The sequence below is a fragment of the Phoenix dactylifera genome, chromosome 9, assembly GCF_051530095.1.
Source record: "Phoenix dactylifera cultivar Ajwa chromosome 9, Ajwa_hap1_PhDact_Kaust_v1.1, whole genome shotgun sequence".
NCBI classification, from domain to species: domain Eukaryota; kingdom Viridiplantae; phylum Streptophyta; class Magnoliopsida; order Arecales; family Arecaceae; genus Phoenix; species Phoenix dactylifera.
The window spans coordinates 28,704,420-28,730,218 of NC_143198.1; the positions used below are offsets into that span (position 1 = coordinate 28,704,420).

Consider the following 25,799-nt stretch of genomic DNA (forward strand, 5'->3'; position numbering starts at 1 on the left):
AAAATACGCTTCTTATTTACCATATAAACAGTTTTATTTAATTTAATCCCAAATATTAACTAGTATCGGCACCCAAAATCATAAGCCTTATTCCAAACAACACCCTACGTGGTTTAAATATCACAGAAAATCATCCAAGCTTAAGTGCTTAACATAAACCTTATTACAACTAACAACCTATGTAATTTTAGTATTACAAAAACATTCCAACTATTTATATAAGTAATTGCAAACTGTAACTGCTCCCGTCGGGCCCACCCTTTATGCAGGTGAACATTTTGCGCTACGCGAATAATTCGTGAATAAGCTTGAGATTCATAAATAAACGGAAAATAATTGGATAATTGGAAACACGGCCAAGCTATAGTTTTCTGAATTTTCCAATTATTCGCAGAATATTATTTCCCTAGCCGTTAACCTCATCCATTCGCGCCAGTGGCAAAGCCGGTAACTGGATAACGTTCCTTTCACCAGTCATCGCCTCGTTCTCGGCCGCTCCTTCCTCATCCTCATATGTTCGCGCCCTATATGCTTGTTGCTTTGCTCCTGAGAGCGGAGAGATGGCTCTGAGTGTTCTGTCTCTCTCCATCTCTCGCCCTTCTCACAATTCACCTCACATCTTCCGAACCTCTTCTAATAGTACCAGCTCTCTCATCCTCCTTCTAAGGCGATGGAACTCAAGTCTCTTCTCTACTCACAACCTCTGCTATGCCTCTTCTCCCTTCGCTGATAGTTGGCAGCCCATAAGAGCTTCTTCTGACCAGAGGGACGGTGCGAGCACCGGGGTCTCCACTCCCAGCTTGCTGGATGAGGAATTGCTGCGGCGGGTCTCTAGCGCCAGGGATGCCGACCAAGCCCTGGACATGATCGCAGAGGCACATCGGAGTGTTGGGTATGGTACCTTGGAGATTGACGATTGCCATTCGATCATCGCGGCTGCATTTGACCGAGCGAACACCGAATTGTCCCTCTCAATATTTCATGCCATGCGTTCCGGCTTCAGTCAAGGTGGCGTCTTTTTCCTGTGTTTCAAGAGCTGTTCAATATATATATATATATATATATATATATATAAGCTGGTTAGAGAGGAAATGGAGATGAATAGTTTTCCAGTACTAAATTGTGCATATTATTTATTGAGGTCAGATGGGATTTGGGTTATGGACAGGTGTGAGTGAAAATAATTCATCTGTCAAGGGGTGGACTTGGGCCAGGCCAGATGTGCGCACATATGCATTGATGGTTCGGGGGCTTGCAGCATCATCACGAGTGTCAGATGCAATTAGGATGATTTCCTATGTTTCTCGGGCAGGAGTTTCTGCAGGGGAGGAGGTAATTGTGGCTTTCTGTGGTGCATCTTCTTTTGTTGTACTTCAAACAGAATTACACTGTACTGTAAATTTCAGTTTTTCCTTGTGTGCTCACCTCTCTAACATGTAAATGTTACTCGATGAAATTAAAACTTCTAATAATGAGGACATTGTGTCCTTTATCCTACATGCATTAATAGCTCATAGCAATCTCTTCTCCCACCACTTTGACATCCAAAGAGAAACAAATATTCAAGGGGAGAAAAGAAGATCATGTGAGGTCCTAAAAACTTGTCACCTTGACAGAATTCATGCACATTCCATCTCTCTTAAATGTGACAATCTCTGAAGAAATCACCCTTTATACATTTATCTGGTGAAACTTTATAAAATTATTTCCTCACTGGCAAACTTTATTCCAACATAATAGGCAACTTAATGAAACCTCATCATCCTATGTAAACAGTCTTGTTATTGTGGGTTTACCTCTCCGCTTCCTTCTCTGAAAAACAAGATCGAGCAGTTCCTCTTATCAATATCTGACGATCTTTATAAGACATATCGATATCATTTCAATCAACACCACCATTTACTGCTCAATTGGCTGCATGAGTACCAACACTTAGGCATGTATTATTTTAGTTTCATCTTGTTTAGTGGTTTGAGGGCACAAAAATCAGCTTTTTTTAAAGGGAAACAGAAACCACAATTTAAAGTTAGCACAAATCATTCATCTGAAAACAAATATCCAAAAAACATCTAGGGTGTACTTGGAAATATTTTGAACCAATTAATATCTAAATAGATGGACAGATCAGATTGTAAACTCCAGGTCAAATTTTGGTGTCTGTTGATTTGCCAATGTCAGCATAAAAAAGAAAACTCAGGCACATCTATACTTGGATAGGAGGAAGTGATTGCACCTACCAAGGGTTAAAGTTTTGGTTGTAAAGCACATTTTTGCCCAACTTCAGGCCAAAATATTTTGTGTACTTTGTTCTGTTTAAGACTGATTCAACCAAAACAGGTTCAACAAAAATAAAAATAATATTATGTAAAAAGTATTGAATAATGACCCATAAAAGTTATCAAGACGAGGAACCTGGTGCATAAGTGTTTGCATGAGAGGTTGGAAGTGAGAAATTTGAGCTACAGAGAATTGCTAACAGTTAAATTCAACATAACTTCTCAAAAGAAAAAAAATCAACATATAACTTCTGGTTTACTAACATGCAATTGATCACTGATGCTGGTGTAGCTGCACCTGTTGCTTCAGATCTCTTTACAACTTGTTTGATGCATGAATCCTTTATATTCCATAATTATTTGTTGCTTTGTTCTATTTTATCTCGTCAAGTCCTTTTTCTTTTAATATCTAGGGAGAAGAAAAGAATCATTATGCAGATGTCGCTCATATACTATCATTTAGGTTTCATTCGGGATGATTGTGAGATGTCCAAACTGTATGATAGCGATTGCTGTTGCACAACCTCAAGATGGTGTTCAGGTATATCGGTAGCAATAGCATTCTAGTGATAGATGTTACAGATTCTGTATGTCATGTATTTTGTTAATTAGCAGGCAATTATATTATAGCTGCTTGTGTGAATATAAATTGAAGCACATGTTTATTTAATTTATAGAACAGACAGACGAATACAATAACAAACTTAGAACTTCACAATTACTCTCATAATCTGTATTTTTATTTTATTATTTATCTTCTTGTCATGGCATCAGTGTCCTACTGCTAAAGAGCATAGTTGCACCACAACTTGTACTGTATTGTTATCCGAATGATACATGGGCATACTGGGAGGTTTGAAACAATGGTACATATGTAGTAACATGGGGGCTTTATGACCTCTCGTTCATGAATTAGGACCTTTTGAAATTGCATGATGACTATGAATTTCCAGACAATTATTGTTGTACATTGTTTATCCCTTCTGCATGGGTGGCAAAGTTCTGGGCAGTGACTTTATTTGCTCCTTCTATGTGAGATTTGGGATGCTTTTGCGATTTGCAGACCAAAGTATTAAATAATCTAAACATGTGATTTTAGGCTTAAATATGTTCATGGATTTGACTAAAGGAAAGCATGTTAGTAGCAATCAGATGGGCAATGAAAAGGGAGCTTGCTCTTATGGTAATAGGCAAACAACATTGTTTATTTAATAACATGAATACACTTATGCATCTCCTTTGAAGAAACTTTTGAGATGGAAGAGTTTGGAGTCAATAGACGATGTTTCATGATCATATTTTTTTGTTATTATTGATTTTTTTTATACTTTTTCTGGTTGTAATGTGGTATGAATTGTTTCTAAGATGAACCACCATCTTTACTGTCTATTTTTTGTAGAATAATAATTCAACTTATTAAGTTATTATCATCATATCTTTATTTCCAATTTCAAGACTGGTTGACCTTCTAACTAGTATATAGAATTAATTCCAGCTCTTTATGGTAAGATGTGAAAATGTAATATGATATGGATATTTTGGATTCAGAGTCTGTGGAGATATTCTTCTATTTCTAATTAGGTGAGAACATGTAATCTTTTGTCTTCCTTTTAATTGTTTATATGGCTTTCCTTTAGGTTGCATCTTGTTCAAAGTGTCGCTATCAGTATGAGCTTGTATCTGGGGACATAGTTAGCATTGATTCAGAAGAAATCAGGTCAGTAAATACATTCTTAGTGTTCTTTATCTCATTGCAGGATTTCTTTTTGAATAATTTATATACTAAATTTTTTAATGATTTATTGAAAATCCAGAATTTTCTTTAAGTCTTCATATTCCCTGCCTAAGACCTTATTAACCTAATGAGAATGCTCGCCAGTTGTTTAATATATTGCTGTTACTTTAATCTAGGTTGCTCATTTGTTAGGATAATGATACATAAATAAACATATTAAGGGTTTAAACTTTTTTATGAAATGGCCAGAGAGACCAGTATTAGTTTTATGGTCACTCAATCACATACACTAAATATGTTATGGTTGACTGTTGAACCATGTGTTGTGTAGTGTAAATATTAGAGTATGGCATGTGCAGTGCACATGATAAGAGGCCACAAGAATAAATATGGTGGATAGCTGTGGAAACATTGAAACTCGGAGAGCTTCATGAGCACTCTCCATATGTTTGGATGATAAAAATAATCTGTAATGCATATGTTTAAGCGACTGCAATAACCATGTGGACACAAGTTGCATATGAACATGATGAGAAGGTTGTTTTGATTATTTCCAGAATATGTACAGACTTCTAATACACATATATGTACATACATACTCAAGCATGCTTGCATATGCCTATTCATGTAAGCATGCATGCATGTTTGCAAAAACGTGCAAATGTAGATGCATGTATGTGTTAAGGTCGGGATACATTGTTGACCCATTCTCTAATAGCTTAAGCTTTTGGGCTATAGTGGCTAGTTAACATGGTATAAAGCTAGAGGTCAGGGTTCAAATCCCCTCCAAGTTAATTTTTTCATGGATCCATCTATTTGTTAACTTGACTCTTGAGTTGTTTCTTGCCTTAACTTATTGTTGCTTTGAGTCATTCTTGACCTGTTTATGCCTTCAGGCGCATGGTAAGGCTTGATTACATTGTTGATCCATTCCCTAGCAGCTTAAGCTTTTGAGGTCTAGTAATTAGCCAACAATAAAATCTATTAGCATATAGTATAATATATATCACAAATGTAATATTGGTCCAAGATTAATACACCAAGGTTGGAAGTGATGCCATAAAATTTCTGCACGTGGATAGTCATAATTGGTGAAAGCTTTTTCAGCTTTTGATTTAAAAAGAAGGAAAAAACGCTCACTCTTCAAAGGAGAAAAGAATGAAAGAAAGAAAGAAAGAAAGCTTAAGCTTGCCTTAGAAATATGTAATTTACAAACTGATGATAGATTAGTGGTCTCATTTTCTTTGGAACGCCCGTTAGTAGCAGCTGGAAAAAGGTTCTTTGAGGCTGATTTTGTAATTTCTTTTCCTTCGCTTATTTCTTTCCATATTCATTTCACTTGCTCAAATACTTTCCGGTTGCTCTTCCACATTACAAAGAATTCATGGTGCATTCTTAAAATAGATAATTCCTGATGCTTATGCTTACCTTGCGTACTTTTCAATTTATTCATATCTATTTTCATAATCATGTTTTTCTGTTCATTAGTAAGGGTGTGTTATGCATCTATGCAAAAGGATACCATTTGGCTGCTATATTATGGTGTTGATTCTGTGATATTCACTTTCTCTAAGGATCTACTCCTGCCGAACGCAGCATGGATATTTCAGCTTGGGAAAAGGCTTTGAGGTTCCTACAAATAATGAAAGAGAATATTCCTGCTGCTCTTCACTCCATTGTGGTACACTTTCTCTCGTGTTAATATGTCCTTGACAGTACGTATATTTCTGACCATTTTAATTCTATATTGGTTAAGATTAGTATTCTTAGGCTGAGCCTTTTTTGCTTCTCCACATTTCCTAAAGGCCTAAAACGTGTATTTGTGGATTTTTAATTAAGTACTAATTAGCCCAATTGATATTTATAAATCTGCTATATGCATATTTGTTTTTTCAGTAAAATATTCCTATAAGCTTCTCGAAGTTGATTCTTAATGATATACAGAAATTTACGAGGGAAAAGTTCCAACTTTGATGGAGACAACACAGTAAGACCTGTATCATGGTCCATTACATTTTTTTGAACATTATCATATGTAGTTAAAGCACTAGTTTTATAAAGTCACATCCTATACAACAAACAGCTTTGTATGTGTCGTGTCGATCAATGAATGGATCAAAGAAGGAGGCTCTATCTATGTCATCGTATATAAGGGAAGAAGCCCGCGCCCGCCCCTGATCGAAGAATGAAGACTGTTGACTGTAAACTATGAAATATCAACATAGGAACCCAAAAAACTGAAACAACTGAGAACAAACATGGGTGACTTTGAGAGTCTCGAAATTCGTATCTCATAGACTCGTCCCTATTTCTAAGATATGGAGTAGAATAAGAAATTAAAAGTCAAATTCGAATTAGCGAATTTTATTAGTCTCAATTCTTAAATTTGAAATATTAGCAAGGCATACCTGAAGGTTGATTATGATGGAACAACATTTATTTGCTATGCCTACTAACTGCAAAAGTTTGTTTAACGTCTGTAAACCCATATTCCTACATTTGAAATGATATTATAAGGTGCTTTGCTTGGCTAATGCCATGCGTAACGGTGTTTTTCTGTCAGATTGAGATTTCATGCATCCCAAGGTAAGCTGGTGATATTAAAGAAAACTAATTAAGAATTTCACTTGAGATACTCAAATTCTCAATCCAATAAAAATTGAGGTGCTCGACAATGAGTTTACCATGTGGAGTTCTCATAGGCTTTCCAAATCGTGAATGCAGTAAAAGCAAAGTTAGAAATGAGCATATAGACATGACAAGGCTGTAGAGCACCATGGCAAAAACAGGGTTCAGAGTTTTATGGAGATCAGGATTGGTGGAAACCCTATGCTGTGATTGGGATGGTTGACTCTAAAATATTTATGAAGCCAACACCAGATAGCTATGGCATGTTGATTACAGCCAGGATCTTTAACATGTAATACTTAAAGTTCATATCAATAAGAATAAAGGAATCAAATTGCCAGGTACCATGGCATGCTTACCTGGCAATGCCATGCCAAGCTGTGCTAGTGCTTGGCATGCACTGGCAGGGTAGCATGTCAAGCATTGGCATGCGAGGGTACCTTGCCTGTACTGCACTATTTAGTCATTGGCATGGTACAAGATTATGCATGTCATGCTCTGCCAACCAGCATCTAACTCCGCGATAAGAATATAGATAATCTGATATAACCACTTTATGACTGACAACTTCAAGTGATTTAATTACAAAGAATTTGACACTGCAAAAGCAGGTTGAGTTATGAAGAAAATTGCAATATGATCATTGTTTTTCTGTGACTTCTTTATGCCTTTGACATCTCGGAATAATTGAAATGCAACTCTCTGGCTAGTGTTTGTCAAACTATCTAAGTTTGCAAAAATTGGAAAAGAGCATTTATTCAGCAATGATAACCTTGTAGGCTCAATGTGATTAGAACCTGTCATGATTTCAAGGCTTTATAAGAAGTCGATCAGATCAATTATTCTTCCACCAAATTTTGATGTCTTTTTCTCTTTTTATTTGGATATTTGTGGAATAATTGGATGGCAATTTGAGGATTTTATGTTCTCAATGACAGGAAAAGGTGGTGCAACATGAAGCCTGACCAAGAATAAGAAGGAACTGCTAAAAACTTATTTACATCTAAGATTCATAATATATTGATATATATTTTCATGACAAAAAACTCAACAAAATCAGTTTAGTCGCATTTGACATAGAGAGCTGCAGTATTAATAGTTCCATGGTGTCACTAACTCGTACCACAGTTCTTAATTGGTGGTCTATCAGTTACAAATCTACACCATTTATAATAATTTTGCATCTAGCAATAACGACATTAACCAATTTTGGCATCTGATTCCCAGACAGGAAGCATCTACATAATTCAACTTATGGTTCTTATGTATTTTAGATAGCATACATGTTTTTTTAACAATTCAATTAACAAATAGATATGCATGCCACACTATATATTTTGACATGAGGAAACTATTGCGTAGCCAGAGTTATTTGGTTACAAGTATGATTGATTTCATGACTGTAATGGTGATTGTTATTCTGCAGTTATAATCTCCTAATTTGTCTATAAGCAGAAATGGAAAGAAAAGAAAAGCAGAGGGAATACAAAAACAATTATATCTTCCTGAATCTAATGTTACCCTTCTATAGCTACGAAGTTGATTTCCATTATGCATTTCATCATATATATTCATGTCTTTATTTTGCCACAGGTTCGCACTCCTTCAGGAACAGCTCGTACGCATAAATTTGCTACAAAGACGGTGGAGCTTCCTGCTCAGGAAGGAGAAAGAGTGACCATTTCATTAGCAGCTCCATCAAATGTTTATCGGGAAATGGGTCCATTAAGGTTAAGTGCGAGATCTCCCGGGTTTGATCCAGAGGAACCCATATGTCTCACAAACCACACTAGTGGACAGGTATCACAATTGCTAAGAGCTCCAGTTAAGAATGGTGGTTCATTTTTCCTCAACCCATTTGTTCTGTTCCCTACTCTTGCTTTGCTGGCAACTGGAGATGCTGCCTCTGTAATAATCGACCCGAGCCTTCCTAGACTTATTTCAGTTGCTGCTGTTGCATCATTGGCTGTGGGAACTACGATGAACCATGTACTTCTCCCAGAATTACGTAAGGTGATCTTTTAACTCCCTCTTTCAAAATCTGTTGATATTAATTAAACCTCCTTGCTAATTGAGCTAAAATTATGTCTATACTCGAACTTGATAATTTCTGCTGTTTGTTTTTCATAATTATGACTGCATCTGTTTAGTGGACTTAATTGTTTATTATCTATTTAATATCTTCTGCTTCAACTTTTCTTCCTATTATATGTTCAATGTTGTACATGTCATAGTTGCATGTTTATCTAGAATAGCTGAAACACAGAGGGTAGATTTAAACTGTTTTGATCTTGTTTTTACTTAATATAAGACATGTATTTAACAGGTTTTTAAGGTCATCTTCTCTCTTGCATAAAGTTTCCCTGGATAAAAATTTTGGCTCCAATTCATGAAGGGCAGATGTTAGACTGAGAGCCATTCATATAATTTTCCATATCTCTTATTCAGTGGACCATATCTTCATCCATAAAGTAGAACCCATATGGACTGTGAGAACTGAGAACTAGTTAGATATAGTCACCATTTAAATATGCTTTACAAGGATTTATTAGTATGGGAGAGCTGATCGATTTTTTTTTAAAAAAAATGTAATTTGGTTAAGATTGTCTCTTGAGTGACAGAATCAGTAGAGATGCTTAAAACTATAATGCTACAGCTGTTATTCTTCATAGTTGGGGCCTCCCCTATCTTTCTCTCTCTCTCTCTCTCTCCAAAAAAAGGGAGTGTTCCTTCTCATCATTTTCTTCAACCTCCTACCTAGCTAGCCTTTTCCTCCTTTTCCTATGACCAAGTGCTCCTTAAATGTGAAAATTCAGGAAAAAGAAAAGGGGGGAAAGAAAAGGTCGCCAGTTAGCCAGCCCTGTAAATTATGGATTCTTTAGACCCAGTAAAATTACAAAAAGTCTTTCTTGAGAAATGTTTGGTTACCTTCTTCTTTGGTTATATAACATCAATCTACTTATTTTCTAGGGCGCATTCTAACTGGATTCACTATTTAAGTACTGCTTTCCCGTAAATGTCTAGATCAACAGAATTAAAGAGCTGTGGATCTTGCACATGACACTCTATACCAATGTTCTATCAGTTAGTGTATCTAGCAGTTTTTGACATGGAAAACTAGTTCTGGTTGTGTCTCCATCCAGCAGGCAGCACTTTGCATGGAACTCTGACAGCTTTGTTCACCTTTCATAAATATGCTTTGAGCTTGCAAGTTAAAGATTGATTTTGTAATGAAACATACGACAATCAAGTGATCAACACAATTATACCTCAATTTGAAGCATAGAAAGGAGAAATTGTGGATATCATAGGATCATGTTGTTGCAGTATTTCAATTTGAAATGAAAAGCCTCCATATAAAATGTGTATGCAGACCAAGGTTTTACATATCAGACATACCAGTCCGCACTAATTCTACCAGTATGGTACAGGGATTTGATACAGTACCATACCAACGCAGTATGGGAGGTGTGCTGATTTAGCACCTTTACCATATATCAGTATAGTGCTGTACGTTGCTGTTCAATAAACCCTGTACCGAGGCATAAAACCTTGATGCAGACCTTTTCTTATGCTTGGCCCCTTCATGGTTTTTTCAGCTTCCTCGGAGGACAGTGGATGTAGTTGCTCTTAAGCAGCAGCTTTTGTCTCAATATGACCTGCTGCAGACTCGCATCAAGGACCTAAGACAAGCTGCTGAAAAAGAGGTTTGTCTTTTCCAGATTTAATTCCCTAGTGAAGAATGCAAGTGTTCTTATAGAGTGTTGACTTGTCTGCAAAATGCTGAATAAACTACAGAAGTGCACCTAAATTCTGTGACATTTTCTCTCTAAGGTTTGGATGTTGGCTCGCATGTGTCAATTGGAGAACAAAATTGTAGCTGTAGGGGAGCCTTGTTACCGGTAACTTCACCTAAACATATCTTGCAATAACATCTGGAATATTGTGGTTTTGAGGCAAAACTGTTTATCTGTAATCAATTCATAACCATAAGAGACAACAGTAAACTCTGGCAGTCTCTTGTTCTAAGTCTCCTTGTGTTAAAACACATCTTTTTCTAGTGCTCGACAAGGTAGGGTCAAAAGGGTACGTGAAAGCTTGGAAAACTCCCTCTTGGCAAGGATTGAGCTAATTGATAGCTACGCAAAAGTAGGTTCTCGCCAAGAGTATTGCACTTTCCACTTCAATGTGCAATATTTATCTATTTTGTATTATAATGGAAAATAATCATGCCTGTGTTCCAGATATCTTCAATGATTGAGATTGAAGTGGAAATGGACTCTGATGTTCTTGCTGCTGAGGCAGTGAGTAATGCAGTGAGTAGCTGATTGAATTGCTATTGTCATCCCAATCTCATGGATTTATATGTTGCTTTCTTATTTAAACATAACATAGGAAACTTGACCTATCATTTGACCTTGCAGGAGAGCATTGCAGAACAGATACAACAAACCATGGAGATAGAAAATCTTGAGGAGGCAAGTGTTTCTTATACTCAAGTTGTGTCCTGAACTTTGAAGTCAATCTTTTTAACTTATATTATTATTGTTCGTTCCTTTATTTTGCAAAGCGATGGCGTCTACAAGCAGAGGCAAACGACGAAGTTGAGAGGCTTCTCAATTCTCAGCCTGCATCCAATGAACGTGTGTAGCCATAATGCGGTAATAGACTGATACTGCACTCTCTCTCTTTCACACACACCCACGCATATTTTTACATGGCAAGCTTTACTTATTAAATTATATTTCATTATTAAATGCTTAATAATTTTGTTGACCTATAGACTCCTTGTCTGTCACTTCAGGTTCTTATTTTAATGATATTAGAGTTGTCCAGAGAAACTAAAAAATCGTCCCTGTAACACCTTCTAAGCATTCTTCTTGCTTTTATTTATAAACGTTAAACACTTTAAAGGCAATTTGACTCTCAGAAAAGAATGAACGATGGCAATTTATGCTGGAAATAGCTCTTAGTTTATGACAATTTATGACTGGAAAATAGCTCTTAGTTTATGACTGGAAAATAACGCTTAGTTTATGACAATTTATGACTGGAAAATAACGCTTAGTTTATGACAATTTATGACTGGAAAATAACGCTTAGTTTATGACAATTTATGACTGGAAAATAGCTCTTAGATCATGGCAATTTATGACTGGAAAATAGCTTTTAGTCATGCAAACATGGCGAGGGAGAAGATAATGCGTAAAGGATCAAAGAGGACTCCTACCTCATGAATGGTATTATTACTTGCATATGTGGAGACAGAGGCAGGAACAGAACATCAAGGAGTTGCGAAACGTAAGTTATAGCAACAGAAGTTGAAGCGGTTGTGGAGGAGGATGGTAAGGGATAAAAAGGATAATATGATCTAAAGAACCAAGAGGAAGTGGATGTACAAGATAAGAAATATTAAGAGCAAGATAATCAAGATCGTTGATTTTGAAGGAAAAATAAATGATATTTTCTCAAAAAAATAAAACATGGTTCAACATTTAAACTGAAGGGCAAGTAGGTATACTGACAATAACTTTTTTATTGAAAATTATTTCATAAATGATAAGGCATGACCAAGTTAATAGGTTCATGTGATCTAATGGAGGAACAAGAGAAGGTGCTTGGGAGTTGGGTGAATCCAATAGTTTGTCTATAAGAGCCAGCGAACAAGCAGGATGGTAGCAACAAGAGAAGACTTGTGTCGATGAGGTAAACAAGAGGGCAAGAGGGCAACTCCCTTGAATATAAATAGATCTAAAGTGAATCTAGAATATGATGTTTCATTCTTCCATCACCAACCATGTTTCTGTGTGCTGGATGGAAGGACGAGCGAGGTGAAGTAAGGTTCAATGAGAAACAACAAAGCATGAGAAAACAAATATAAGACTTTGACCTATATGAATATCACCAGTGCACCTAGCTAAAGAATTTAGTACAAAACTCAACAAATCGAATAATTTTACAAGAGTTCAAATTCAGGCATAAAATTTTACCGTTTACCAAAAAAAAAAACACGACAACAACAAATAGGAGCTGTGACACAACAAAACTTTTTAATAGGTCTAAGTCTTATCTATGAAATATGACATTCTATTTTCTAATACTCAGGGCTCAGGCCTGTCATATCTACTGTTGCACTAGATAACTTAGTCTATATTCTGTACATATTGCAATTTTATGCAGTAGTGTTTTACTGATATTTGCTGAATCTTATCGACTTTTATCTTCTCTACTAATTATTTTCCACAATTTCTTGAGGTAATTTTAGTAATTTTTAGTTATCCTTTAATTTGTGATTCTTGCACTTATTAGTTCATTTTGTAACATTCAAACGAAATTATATTTTTAACTCTCTAGTGTGCAACATAAAGTGTCTGTAATGGTGATTCTGTTCTTTAATTTTGTACCAGCTAATAAAAGCAGCATGACTCGCATATGCCAGCAGCCAATTGAAATCCTTCCGTATTTCTTCTCCTTCTTCAAAAAAAAAAATCCTCCCGTATTTCTTTGTTCAGTGAAAGCCCTGTAAGAGAACTGGATGATACTCCAAAAGCATTCTTTCACTAGCATCATTGAAATTTCCAAGCTTCGTTTTCATAGTTGTCTTCAGTTCCTAGCTACTTCATATATATGTTTTAGAAGATCTGGTCTCTTCTAGTCAACAGAACTGACTCGACAATTATGAGTAATCCTGCGGATCATGAGTAATCCTCTAGGTGGGTTGCTCATGAAAGTGGCTTCATGACGATGTCATCTTGCTTGAGCAAGAAATGAAGGCACACCGAAGTGATTGTGCTCAAGTGAACCTATTTAAAGAAAAAAAATATAACAAAAGGCGCCGCACAAGACAGCTTCATTAGTCTTCAGCACTACAGGCTTTGCAGCAAATGAGACAAGACCAATACCAATACTTGTTTCTGAGTCTAAAATGGATCAAGAAATTCATGTTATGTATGTTATCAAATATTTTTTTCATATGTGTTATGTATATCCTTATATAATTTTCATTTCTCAGTCTTAATTTTCTGCATCCAAGCCAGGTTGTGCTAGTTGACTCCTGAAATAGTGGGAGAGGAGCAAAATTTAATATGGTTGTTGAATTATAACTCTGCTTTTCAAAGTTACAGGATATTAGTAATTTTGCACTGAGCATCCATGCCTGGTTTTACCTCCTCGGTTACAGATCCAAAATGCTGGAGATGCTACCTCTCACTGTGTATTCTCTTGTTGGTTGAACCCCACACAGAATTAGCTCATCCAATCCAAACTGAAACTTATGTAAGAATACCTTTCGAGACGGCCAGCAAACTCATTTTAGCCTATGAAACTGAACAAATTGGAGTTATGGCAAGATTGGTTACATGGTGGTTGGCAGCCAGCATTTCCATGTCTATGAATATATGCAGAAAGATGTCGTTCATTTCTACAAAGAAAACTGAAAAATAGAATATAACTTGCATCAGGATTCAAGTATATATGAAAATAATACATCAATAAACTCAGTATACATGTCATTATATGATTGTAAGAGTTTAAATAAAGAGGTGTATTAACAGTCTGTAAGAGCCATTGCTGTTTGCTTTTGCCTTCGAGACTTTCTGGTAATTTAGCATGAGAAGCCCACATTGTTTTCATGTTCACATAAATAGGTCAGTTTTTTCCACATAAACCGCTTATTTGGAACTTTATTGAATAATTTTGCCCCAGGCACTCGTGATTAGTGTACAAATATTTTTATTTGTGCATCGATCTGTACCACGTTGGCATCTCTGACCAATATCCATGCATGAACTATTTTTATAATATGTACAAAATGGGTGCTTCCGTCCAAGCGTGGGGGCATGATGATGTTGTAATTTCAAGATAAGATAAAATGTGATCAATTTTTATCCATATATATATATATATATATATCCTCTAGTTTCAACCTTTTGAAACTTAAAGAGAGTCCCATATACCACTGTCCCAGCTATTTGGAGTTGGTTTTGTGGATCCTAATGCACTAACCCATCAAATTTGGATCGATTGTATAAAATTCGGTAAGAACGGCTTTAACATTGCATGCAAAGGAAGATATAAACATTAAGTTTTGCTATATTCAGCGATGGAGACACGACGGTGCCGAATCATTATAGAATAATTATGAGAAGAACGGTAGTAATCCATCAAGGATTGAGGCTGTCTGAAAGTCACACATCAAGTATTCCACTTTTGAGCAACGTGACAGACCATAATTAACCTCACATATACTGGTCGAAGAATTTGGATCCACCTTTTAAACGTTCCGTCCACGAGAAGTGGCCCTCCTTAACTGAGACTACTTAGGTGTTAATGTTTTATAAGTAGGATCACTAAGTTTCTCATGACTATATCATTAGAGCAACGCCTGGAATAATGGACAGCTCTTTTAGCCAACCATGCAGAAGCAATGTCTACAAGAGTTGTTCGTTATTCTATCACCTTTCCTCTCATTATTATACTAGCGAGTTCTGGCACTGAAGTCATTCTCATTATGAGAACATCACAGATAAAAAAAATGCCAAATAAATTGCAAGGAGAAAAGTGAAAAAGGCATCTGCACAGAAAATGTAGCAAGTATAAAATGAGAAGGCAATCATCATCCACAATACAAATAAATACCCCCCCCCCCCCCCTTTCCTCCAAAAAAAAAAAAAAAAGGTAATCAGTGTTCACCTTTTCAAACACTTCCATAGCCCCATCACTATGAACTTTGTGATTATTTTCTAGCATAATAATGAAAGTATTAACGTTCGTTGGATTTTTCTCTTCTTTTTTTTTTGATATTGTCAATGTCAAAATAGAAATTATAATCGATGCAATTGCTACATTTTATATTATTATTCTGAGTTCCAGATGCAATACTATGATTTGAGATATGCAGTGCTTAAGGACTCCATTCTACAAATCTCTTCTTTCGAAGAAAGAAAACAAGAAAAGTGCATCAATCGAAAGTGATCACTATGTAGAAGTTGGCTCACATACATCGAAAAATTTGTATTGAAAAAATGATTTGAATTGAATTGTTCATAGCACTGATGTGTTTTATATATAAGTTGAGCCTCCAGATATAGTAAAATACGACAATAAAATCTCATGATTATGGAAAAGATATTAGAGATCAGATATAGTATAATAACAATAATAAAATCTTATAGTTTGATACAAATACTAATTTTGAATATAACAATCAAATTGTATAATTTTTGGACATTGATCTGAGATATCATATCAAGATTATGCATGCAATATGCGGCAACTGTGATATTCATAATATCGTATGTATTATAATTGGCGAGATTGTGCATGATTCCAAACTATAATCTACATATTTGCATATATATCATCATGCACCTGCATTTGTTTGCTAACAATGATCTGCGAGAGAATTAGACAAGCTAATAATATGCTTAAAGTTACATGCAGATCAGTGATGAATCCCAATCTTTGATTGTTAGTGAAGCAAAGAGTTGATCAGAGGGCCTAGATTTTTCAAACAATTCCGTAGCATTCTCCTTATCATTGGCCATGGTACATTCTTTGATCCGGTTTCCTTGATTTGTCATGGCATTGCAACCAACCCACAAACTAAGATGTACGTCTTAGAATCTGTCATTTTCCTAAAAGAAGTCAAACAAACTTATCGTAACGAAGACTACTATACAAAGTTGCAGGTCCTCAGTCCAAGTACGTGTCGGCATTAGATTCAACTTTAAGGTACCCTTCCAAAGAACACACCAAAAGTCGGTGCCAAAAACCAATAGCCTGAAACCGACCATCTTCTCGTGCCCTCTTTATTATATTATAAAAAGCCAACAAAGGCTGTCTTCCCCCTTTCCAAATCCGTGAGCAGCGAGTCCCCACGCAAAGGTGCCGCCTTTATTCCCTTCGACCCCCAACGGCCCGAAAATTTTTCCAGCATAAAAACTATTCCAACGTATCCTTCTGTCACCACCCCTCGCGGACACGTGCATTCCACCATTCCGCAACCGCTGCGTTTGCAACCGACCATGGATATTATTTATTCCCATTGTTTTATATATAGTAGCCTGTTAAATACCTGAGCGTTATAAGTTATTCTCGACAGCGCGTTGTTTGGTAATCTGGCGGCTGGGAATAAACCCCGGGGATAAATAACCATCCTTCTTCCCCCTCTTTCTCCTCCCTGCCTAGGCTTCTTGTATTCGTCTTCCGAATAGCCGAATTCCAGTTCGTTCGCTCCTACTCCCGCACTTTCTTCTCTTCTCTCTGTCGCTCGCTCTCGTTTTCTCGTCGGGATCTCTCCAAGGGGTTTCTCTCGTTATCGATCTCGGGCTCGGTTGATTCTTCTCTAATGTCGAAGAATATTTTGGTGACGGGCGGGGCGGGGTACATCGGGAGCCACACGGTGTTGCAGCTCCTTCAGGGGGGGTTCAACGCCGTCGTGGTGGATAATCTTGACAACTCCTCGGACGTCGCCATCAAGAGGGTTGCGGAGCTCGCTGGGGAGTCCGGCAAGAATCTTAGTTTCCATAAGGTATCGATCTTGTTCTGCGGACAGATGGGAAGGGATGGGTCTCGATTTCTTTTATTTTCTTTTCGTTTCTTTTTGATGGAACATTGTAGTTCTTGGGCATTCGGTGGTTATGTGTGTGTGTTTGAAAAAATTGATTGTTTGTCTGTTATTTGATTTGAGGAATTGCGAGTTTCTTGCTTCCCTGTTTCAAGCGCAGGGGGTTGGTTGGATCTTTTATTTGGTGATTTAATGATTATTTTTCTTCAAAGATTTGTGTTTTTAGCGATTTCTTTGTAAAAAAAAGTTTATTTTTCGGCTGGTTTTCAGTTGGGGGCTTTTTAAGAGTATATGTGATCTCAGGGATTTTCGCTTTTGTGGTTGCGATATTAGGGTTTCGGTAATTTTAGGACACGCTTGTTGTGTGATGAGAATTTAGAAATTATCGTAATTTTAGCCGTTAATTTAGAAATTATCGTAATTTTTGGGTTCCGGTGAACTGCAATGGCCTGTTTAAAGTGTAGCTTTATTTTGATCTTTTATTTTCGTTTAATCGTTAAGGATTGGCTTTTGCGATTGCTTTTTAGGGCGATTTCGTGGTAGATTGCTGGTTTTTTGGCTGATTTTCTATTGAAATATTCTTGTTACCCTGTTTTTAGTATATTTATAATCTATTTTTCCTCCTTTGGTGGCTGCAATTCTGGGGTGTCTGTGATTCTAAGGCATAGTTTCTGGTAGATAAAAATTTATTGGACACAAATTTAGAAACCTGAGAAATTGCTGGGTTTGGATGTTTGCCATCTGAGATGAATCAGGGGATCGGCTTGTAACCTTTTATATTGCTTGGGTGTTCAGTTTCATATAATACTCAATTTTGGAACAAACCACACTATTCAATTAGAATAGGCACTTATGCATGCACTCTGATGCACAATACATTAGTGCATATCACAACCCACATTTGCCACTTACTGGATCGGGGAATGTACTTGGTAACCAGAATTTGAAGCAAAAAGGAAATACTTTGTTTGACAAATTTTTTTACGAGAAATTCTAGAGCTACAAAAAATGAATAGTTTTAAATGGAGCTGGCTTTAATTTATGTATCAGAAAGTGAGTCATCTGGCAATTATTTTATGACATAGGTAATATGAAGTTTGGAAAATTCCTGTTAATCCATTTACAACTTTCACTATTTGCATGTCGACATCACTCTTTTTAGGTAAAAGCCACCAATTATGTCCTGAAGACATTATTGCATGGGCATCATTGGTCACTTTCTCCATTCTGATTTTCTGCAATTTGAGACATTTGCACTCACTGGAACCAAATGGGGAACCAAATGGACTTTTTTAAGTGATGATCCTTTTCCCATGCTCAATGGTGCTCATCAGTTATTTTTGCAGTCATTAATGTTTCCTCTCGTGAGCAGTGGTGACTATTCTATTTGCATTTTATTGTACTGCAGTGTCTTTTTCTAAAAATCCCACTTAATGAGAAAATGGAAGGCATTGGCATATGTAATATCCCTCTATTCTTTGTACGTGTGAATGAGTTTTTTTTGTTTCAAGTCCTGTTTTATCTTGGTATTCACGCAGCTAATGCAAAGTTACAAAATTTATTGCATAGACTTGATTCCTAATATATCTGTATGCTTCTGCAGATCGACCTTCGAGATAAAGAAGCACTAGACAAGGTGTTTGCTTCAACAAAGTAAGGCATTTTTCCAAACAAGTATAATTATCCATTTTCTGGCATCTTAATTCATTTCATAACATTTTCTTCTCTGTAATAGTTGTAGTCATTAACCCTTGGCTACTAGCATCTGAATTTGTCTGACATGCACACGAGCTACCTTCATTGTCAATTTCTTGGATGCCTGTAAGCAACCAAGAAACCATATTGCTTCTAGCATGTACCTGCTACTTCATACTCCTTGTACCAAGATATATATTGTGATATATGCCGTGCTGTACTGCCCTGTGAGTAGATATGGGGGCGTACCTGATACATGCCATACTGATACATGATCAGTATGCCCCTGTACAGCAGTATTTTATACCTTGGGTAGGATTATTAATGGGCGATTTGTAAAGGTTATTGTTAGATTGATATAGCTGACTTATAACTGTAATAATGAATATCTACATCCAGGTCACTAAATGACAGTTTTAGTCTAAGCAGTGTTCAAAATATTGTCACGGTCATAAAATTCAACTTTTTCTTTGCAAATTCAAATAATAGTTATATTGGCAGTTCTTTTCGATTGCTTTTCTATAATTTTAGAACTATTCTACAAGTGGTTGTGCTCTTTTACTTGAACTCTTTTTTATTTTTCTACGGTTATCTTGTTCTGCAGGTTTGATGCTGTCATTCACTTCGCTGGATTAAAAGCTGTTGGTGAAAGTGTGCAGAAGCCGTTGCTTTATTATAACAATAATCTTATCGGTACAATAAATCTTTTGGAAGTAATGGCTTCTCATGGATGCAAAAAGGTACTGTCAAATTATACTTCAATTTTGGACCAATATATTGGTTCTTAGATGGCCACTAGGATGCCTGCAAATAAAAGAGGTGCAAAACATTTAATAAAGCTCATATAAATTGCATAGTTTTCCCTTCTGCGAGATGCATCTGGCACATTTAGTTCACATAAATATTCTTGCTGTGACTAGGATGACTTCATGCTATGCTATGTATCTTGCATGTATAGTTCAATTATTCGCATATCCTCTATTTTCATCACAAGAGTATAATTCATCAGGCAAAGATATTAGGACTGATTGTATTGTCCCATTGATTCTTAATTGTTGGAAGAGAAGGTGCAGTGCTTCTGAATTCTTATCTTCAATGTTCAATCTACAATATTTGCACATTTTATTATCCTAAAATATTCCACTGGACAGCGTATGCAGAATGTACGATTAATAGATGTTGCATTTTCTTTTTCATTGTCTTTTTCCCTAAAAAAAGAGGTATCTTGGGCTTTTAGTTTCTTGGTAAGTTTAGCAACTGAAATAAACTAGCAATTGGCTATAAGAGAACCCATCATTTTTTTTTTGCCTGATTGGCTAAGTTATAGAAAGGGATAAGTTTGCAGTTGAACTATATTTATATTTTCTTGTACGCATGGGTCTTGGTAGAGACCCTTTGTATGGAATATTTATTTCATCTGAATTAGCATTTTCCAGCTAGTATTCTCGTCGTCAGCTACTGTTTATGGTTGGCCTAAGGAAGTCCCCTGTACAGAAGAATTCCCTCTATTTGCAATGAATCCATATGGACGAACTAAGGTTTGCTCTTTTCTTGTTTAACCTTGTCTTTCCATTGCATTTTCTGCTTTGAACTAATGTCATTATATGGATGCTTTCAGCTTATTATTGAAGATATTTGTCGTGATACATACAGTGGAGACTCTGATTGGCAGATAATATTGCTTAGGTATTTTAACCCTGTTGGTGCTCATCCCAGTGGATATATCGGTGAAGATCCTCGAGGGATTCCAAACAACCTCATGCCCTTTGTACAACAAGTTGCAGTTGGAAGGAGGCCTGCCCTTACAGTTTTTGGAAATGATTATTCAACAAAGGATGGCACTGGGGTATTGTTATTTGACCTATGTATTTGTTTAGCTTACATTGGAATACCTTTGATTTATTGGGAAATGATTTTACCAGATGTGCAGTCGTATTCTTTAAGCATCAGTAAATTGGACCAGCATAGTTCAAGTTTCAGAACTAGAAATTCATTGTTTATAGAGTAGATCTCCTTTTTCCCTTCCCTTTTTCCTTCTCATTTTTTTTCTTTTCTTTGTTTGTTTGTTTGTATAGCCCCCCTTCCCTTTTCTTTTTTCTTTTTTTTTTTGCTTGAGTATATTGTGTGAGACATACCTTTGAGACCATCAGATGTAATGGTGGGAAATCTATAGGTCGCATAAGCTATATTTTTGGTATGTTTATTGGTTTAATATTTGTTATTTTTGCCATATATCATGTAAAGGATTTCAAAGATCTAAAACTTGAAGTTTCTTATCATTCTACCAACCTATGCCAAATGTGGTTTAACTTGCTACAAATTTAGGGTGGTCATGCCATATTCCTGATATAAAGAGATAGTGTGGTTTCTTTATGTAGTTGAAATTGTATAAAATGGAAGGTATTAGGCTGAGTTAAATATCAAGTACCTCTTACTTGCGACTTTCCCATCTCTTAAAAGTGCCATGTTATCATTTTGTTGTCGTGCTTCAAAGCTTAATCGCCTACATCTATGGATGATATATTCTTGATTTTTACTTGCCACTTCTTATATATTATTTGTAATGTCCCAATAGGAGCCATATCTAGCATGTCATCAAATTATTAAAGTCATATCATGCACATCTCTCTGATGTTGTTTAATAGCTATACTAGTTCCCTTTCTTGTCATTACTTTGAGTGCAATTCATGTCTTAGAATTACTGAGAAAATTAGCGTCGAGATTGTATCAGTTTACAATTGAAAGACTTGTTCCTTGTGTAGAGTACTTGGATTTTAACTATGTATATTTGCTCTTTTACCTTAACCGTGGAGGTTGCTATGATGTATTGGTGGTTAGAACTTGTCTGCTGTTAAAATGTTTGTTTTTGCAAGCTGTTCTTTATAGACATTATGCCATGATGGCAGGTACGGGATTATATTCATGTGGTTGATCTGGCTGATGGGCATATTGCAGCCCTTAGGAAGCTTTTTGATGGCTCCAGAATAGGTGCGCAACATGCTTTGCTTGTCTCTGTATCTTTCTCCCCCCCCCCCCCCTCCACACCCAAGCATGCGGACACACATGCAGACACACACACATATGCACACGTCACACACAGACATATTTTGACATTTATCTTTGCCGGAGACATATGCTTGGCATAAGGCTTGTTGATTGTATGCTTTTATGACAGTGCAATTCCTAAATATATCTACCTGTCACATGCAATGCACGAACTTACACACATATAGTCGTGTTTGACATTTGTCTTTGCTGGGGAGATATTGTTGGCATAAGCCTTGTTGATTGTATGCTTCTATGAAAGTACAGTGCCTAGATCTATATACCTGTCACAAATGAACTTGCATAAGCAAGGGAATTATGTTGGAAGCAACATATCTATGAATAGAAAATTGAGTTCAGTGCCTGTTTCCATGTTTAAAAATATCAATAAACAAAGCCTTCACCATTTGATTGGTGTGCTGCAAAACAGCTCCTACTTTTCGCTTTGTTTTTTGTACAAGTCTATGAGATGAAAACTTTGCTCATGATGTCAAATTTGATAAGATAGTCTATTTCTTAATCAGGTATTTATTAAATTCATGTTCTCATTTTAATGTTGTTCATTGCCTGCAAATTGTACCTGAGCTGATTTAAAGCTGGTACACTCTGCCAGGTTTGTCCCATCTAATCTCCTAAGGCAAATGATGATTGTTTTGAACAATCACAAGGGGGCTAGCCAGTTTCTCTTAAAATTGGTTCAATCCGTTCATGCAATGGTCAAGAATGAATGCCGATCCTGAAGTTTCCATATAGCCATGTAAAAATGGGAGGTTACAAAAGCCAAAAAGGCAATTATAGGTTTCTGGTTATGTCTTGCTGAAGGGTAGGCGCACAGGGAGTGCTTAAAGGAATATTATAAGGTTTATAATGTTCTGAATAATGTTCTTAAACAGATAGAAGTTTTATACTGCCAAGTACGCTTTTCTAGTGTACGTGAATGTCTCATGCAACTTAATGTCTTATGCAATTTAATAATGAAATTATGATAATGGATTACATATACAGGAGCATCCATCTTGTTTGCAATTTTAGCTGGATATGGAAAAATCTGGGGATTCTGGAGTTGCAAACTTGCAGTAGAACATGTTGAGGAAATTTAAGAGTTAATCTATGCTGGATGATGGAGGATGTATTGAGATTGTATGATTATGTGTCCCACCCCACCCCCCACCCTCCCCCTAAAAAGAAGGGTCACAAAATTGAAAGGTGCTGGAATTTGTTTCCAATGGGTCAAGAAAGGAGAGAGAAATAAGAAAATCTGGATGTCATGATGAGCATGTGAAAAAGCTTGCTTCTACAGAGGATTTGCCAGTCTTTTCAATTCAAGCTACATCTTTACTATTCATACAATGTATTTGACAGGATATGCTTAGGATTTGCCCTTTTTTTTGTGAGTTTTGTGTGATGTGTGTGTGCGCGCGTGCGTGTTTGGTGGGTTGTAATAGGGGGGAAGGGAGTGGGTTGGGGTTTGCTGGTTACAATACTGAAATCATTAATTTCTTTTTGTGTGTGGTCCGTTGTAGTAGGGAGGAAGGGAGCGGGTTGGGGTTTGCTGGTTACAATACTGAAATCATTAATTTCTTTTAGGAACTATCTTCCCTAAATAGGTTAGCCATCTATTTATGTCTGTAACTTATATAATTCAATGCAGTTGTCATCTTCTCTTTGGATGGTTTTGCACGGTTATTCATAGTTAGGTATTAAAAAAAACTTTATATAGACTAGTAATATCTTGCTGTCTTTGTTCTGATTAAGTTGCTTGTGAGTGACAGGCTGCGAAGTGTATAATCTGGGGACTGGGAAAGGAACTTCTGTGCTGGAAATGGTGACAGCATTTGAGAAGGCCTCTGAAAAGGTACCACTACTTCTGTTTGGGATAATTTGATTGGGTAGTTAAATTTCAGTGGGCCACTCAAATTTCTGCTTGGGGATATGAGAAACTCAACCCCCCCCCCCCCCCCCCCCCCCCAAAAAAAAAAAAGCAAAAAGAAAAAAAAGATGCTTAATGGATATATTCTGAGAAGTGAAATACTTCAAAATGGATGAATCATCTCTTTTTTTCCATGCATTGAATAAAGTAAATCAATACAGTATCCAAACTTGTGCTGCTTGTTATACAAGTATTTGTAGTTTTTTTAGAATTTTCTAGGTAACTTATGAATTTGTAGTTACTAATCCTGGAAATTCTTTCAGAAAATCCCTCTGGTCATGGCTGGAAGGCGGCCTGGTGATGCTGAAGTTGTTTATGCATCAACTGCTAAAGCAGAGAAGGAGCTGAATTGGAAGTATGTGCACAATTGTAGTATTAGTAGATTGTTACAGACATATGCATACATGAATTTGTGGCAAATATATTTGTTCCCATTTTTTTTCATTCCTTCTTCCATTTGTTCATTTTGGGTAGTCATTTAATTCACTGCAACCCTAAGAGTTCTTTGACTGAAAATGAGAATTGTCCTTACTGTAGGGAAAGGTATAGAAGCTAAATGTATACACTCGTGCTGACTGAAGTAACACCTTTTTTCTTGTTATAGGACAAAGTATGGCATCGATGAGATGTGTCGGGATCAGTGGAACTGGGCTAGCAAGAACCCCTGGGGATATGGATCACCTGACTCAGCTAACTGAAGGAACAAGTCTTTACAATAACATCAGCTTTTCAATCCGTAAAGTATAGGTCTAGCTAATATCCTCTTCTATGTAATAATCTTTGGTACAAATAAATATGCTTATGTCATGAGAGAGGCATGACTTTCAGATGTTTCTTGCTGTTTATTTCTGAAAGACTTTGTTTCCATCCTATGATTGCTGCGGTGCTGGATGGCCATATGACCTTTTCTTGTAATTTTATTGACCACCAGTGGGCACCTTGGTGCTGTACTTGGAGGAGGGAAAGGTCGATGGTTTGAATGTGTTATAGTTATAGAAAATTTTCACTAATGTGGTTCTTAGGAAAGGTTATATATAAAATTTTCCAAGGAAGCGTTTCAAGTGAAATTAAACGTCGGTTAAGGGGATCACATTCATCTCTCATTCTCTTCTCTGCAGTGTCAACTTTTCTGGTAGAATTTTTTTTGGTTGTTTGTTGTTGCTTTCTTGTTGATAAATGGTGAACCGATTTGGAGCAATTGAGATAAAGATTGAAAATATAGCAGAAACTATGATTAAACTAAGATCTTTATTATTTTTTTGACCTAGACTGTGATGATTAAACTAAGATCTTGTTAGGAAAGACCCCTTCACTAAATGAAAACTTTCCTATCTTTGTGTGAGTAGAATGAGAATACCACAATAATTAATCAATGTAAGAACTACCAAAAAAAATCAAACCACAAGAAAGTGACAAGAATTTTTAGGTGGAAAACCCTCCAATATGAGGGGAAAAAACCACCGGACCTAAGTCCACCACAAACCTCCACTATCAACAATAATGGGCTTACAAAGTATCTTCTCTAGGCTAAGCTAGAGGATCACATACATCAAGGATCTCTTCCTTTGATCACAAACAAAGAGTTTATATGAAAAGAGTTTAGGCTCCAATAATAAAATGAGAACAATCTCACCGAGTGTAGGTTTGCACAAGGTTCTTCTTCCTCTTGAGATGCCTTGAATAAGATCTTCACCTCCTCCTTGAGATGGATTCCACAAGCACTTCTCCCAAGACGGCTACCTTTTTTTTTTCTTCTCATCCACCCTCTAATAGAATAATGAACCCTAACCCCTCTTTTCCCTCTTTTTGTTTCCTTTTTTTCTCTCTTTTTTTTCTATATTTAAATTGATGGGTCCCACCTCACATAAGGTGGGACTCGGCCAACAATTCTCCCCCTCCCACCTTATGTGAGAGGCTCCACCA

At 36.5% G+C, this 25,799-nt stretch overlaps 2 protein-coding genes across 9 annotated transcripts; both read left to right on the plus strand.

Moving 5' to 3' along the window:
* Positions 1-303: 303 nt before the first annotated feature.
* On the plus strand, positions 304-13,785 carry LOC103709522 (uncharacterized). Of its 8 annotated transcripts, none has more exons than XM_026805594.4 (13): positions 321-1,008; positions 1,147-1,332; positions 2,740-2,817; positions 3,914-3,993; positions 5,608-5,692; positions 8,233-8,652; positions 10,239-10,346; positions 10,474-10,541; positions 10,701-10,788; positions 10,884-10,955; positions 11,064-11,117; positions 11,210-11,300; positions 13,047-13,785. In XM_026805594.4, exons 1-12 carry the CDS (start codon positions 895-897, stop codon positions 11,288-11,290), a joined length of 1,434 nt encoding a protein of 477 aa, XP_026661395.3. In that variant the 5' UTR covers positions 321-894; the 3' UTR covers positions 11,291-11,300; positions 13,047-13,785. The 8 variants fall into 8 exon arrangements, with proteins under 8 accessions (XP_088560982.1, XP_088560981.1, XP_026661395.3 ...); XM_088704857.2 differs by having other exon boundaries at positions 327-1,008; positions 2,690-2,817; XM_008794934.6 differs by having other exon boundaries at positions 327-1,008; positions 1,169-1,332; positions 2,690-2,817.
* Positions 13,786-16,482: 2,697 nt separating this feature from the next.
* LOC103709523 (UDP-glucose 4-epimerase GEPI48) lies at positions 16,483-24,979 on the plus strand. Its single transcript, XM_008794935.6, has 9 exons — positions 16,483-17,170; positions 18,810-18,859; positions 19,506-19,641; positions 20,338-20,439; positions 20,520-20,747; positions 21,808-21,889; positions 23,719-23,801; positions 24,140-24,231; positions 24,481-24,979. Exons 1-9 carry the CDS (start codon positions 16,988-16,990, stop codon positions 24,572-24,574), a joined length of 1,050 nt encoding a protein of 349 aa, XP_008793157.4. The 5' UTR covers positions 16,483-16,987; the 3' UTR covers positions 24,575-24,979.
* Positions 24,980-25,799: the final 820 nt, after the last annotated feature.

Coding starts and splice junctions, on each gene's coding strand:
- LOC103709523 (XM_008794935.6), top strand. CDS start 16,988: ATGTCGAAGAATATTTTGGTGACGGGCGGGGCGGGGTACATCGGGAGC. Junction 20,748..21,807: donor CAACAAAGGATGGCACTGGG/GTATTGTTATTT, acceptor CCATGATGGCAG/GTACGGGATTATATTCATGT. Junction 23,802..24,139: donor TTGAGAAGGCCTCTGAAAAG/GTACCACTACTT, acceptor AAATTCTTTCAG/AAAATCCCTCTGGTCATGGC.
- LOC103709522 (XM_089925548.1), top strand. CDS start 561: ATGGCTCTGAGTGTTCTGTCTCTCTCCATCTCTCGCCCTTCTCACAAT. Junction 10,542..10,700: donor GTAGGGGAGCCTTGTTACCG/GTAACTTCACCT, acceptor ATCTTTTTCTAG/TGCTCGACAAGGTAGGGTCA. Junction 10,956..11,063: donor CTGAGGCAGTGAGTAATGCA/GTGAGTAGCTGA, acceptor TTGACCTTGCAG/GAGAGCATTGCAGAACAGAT.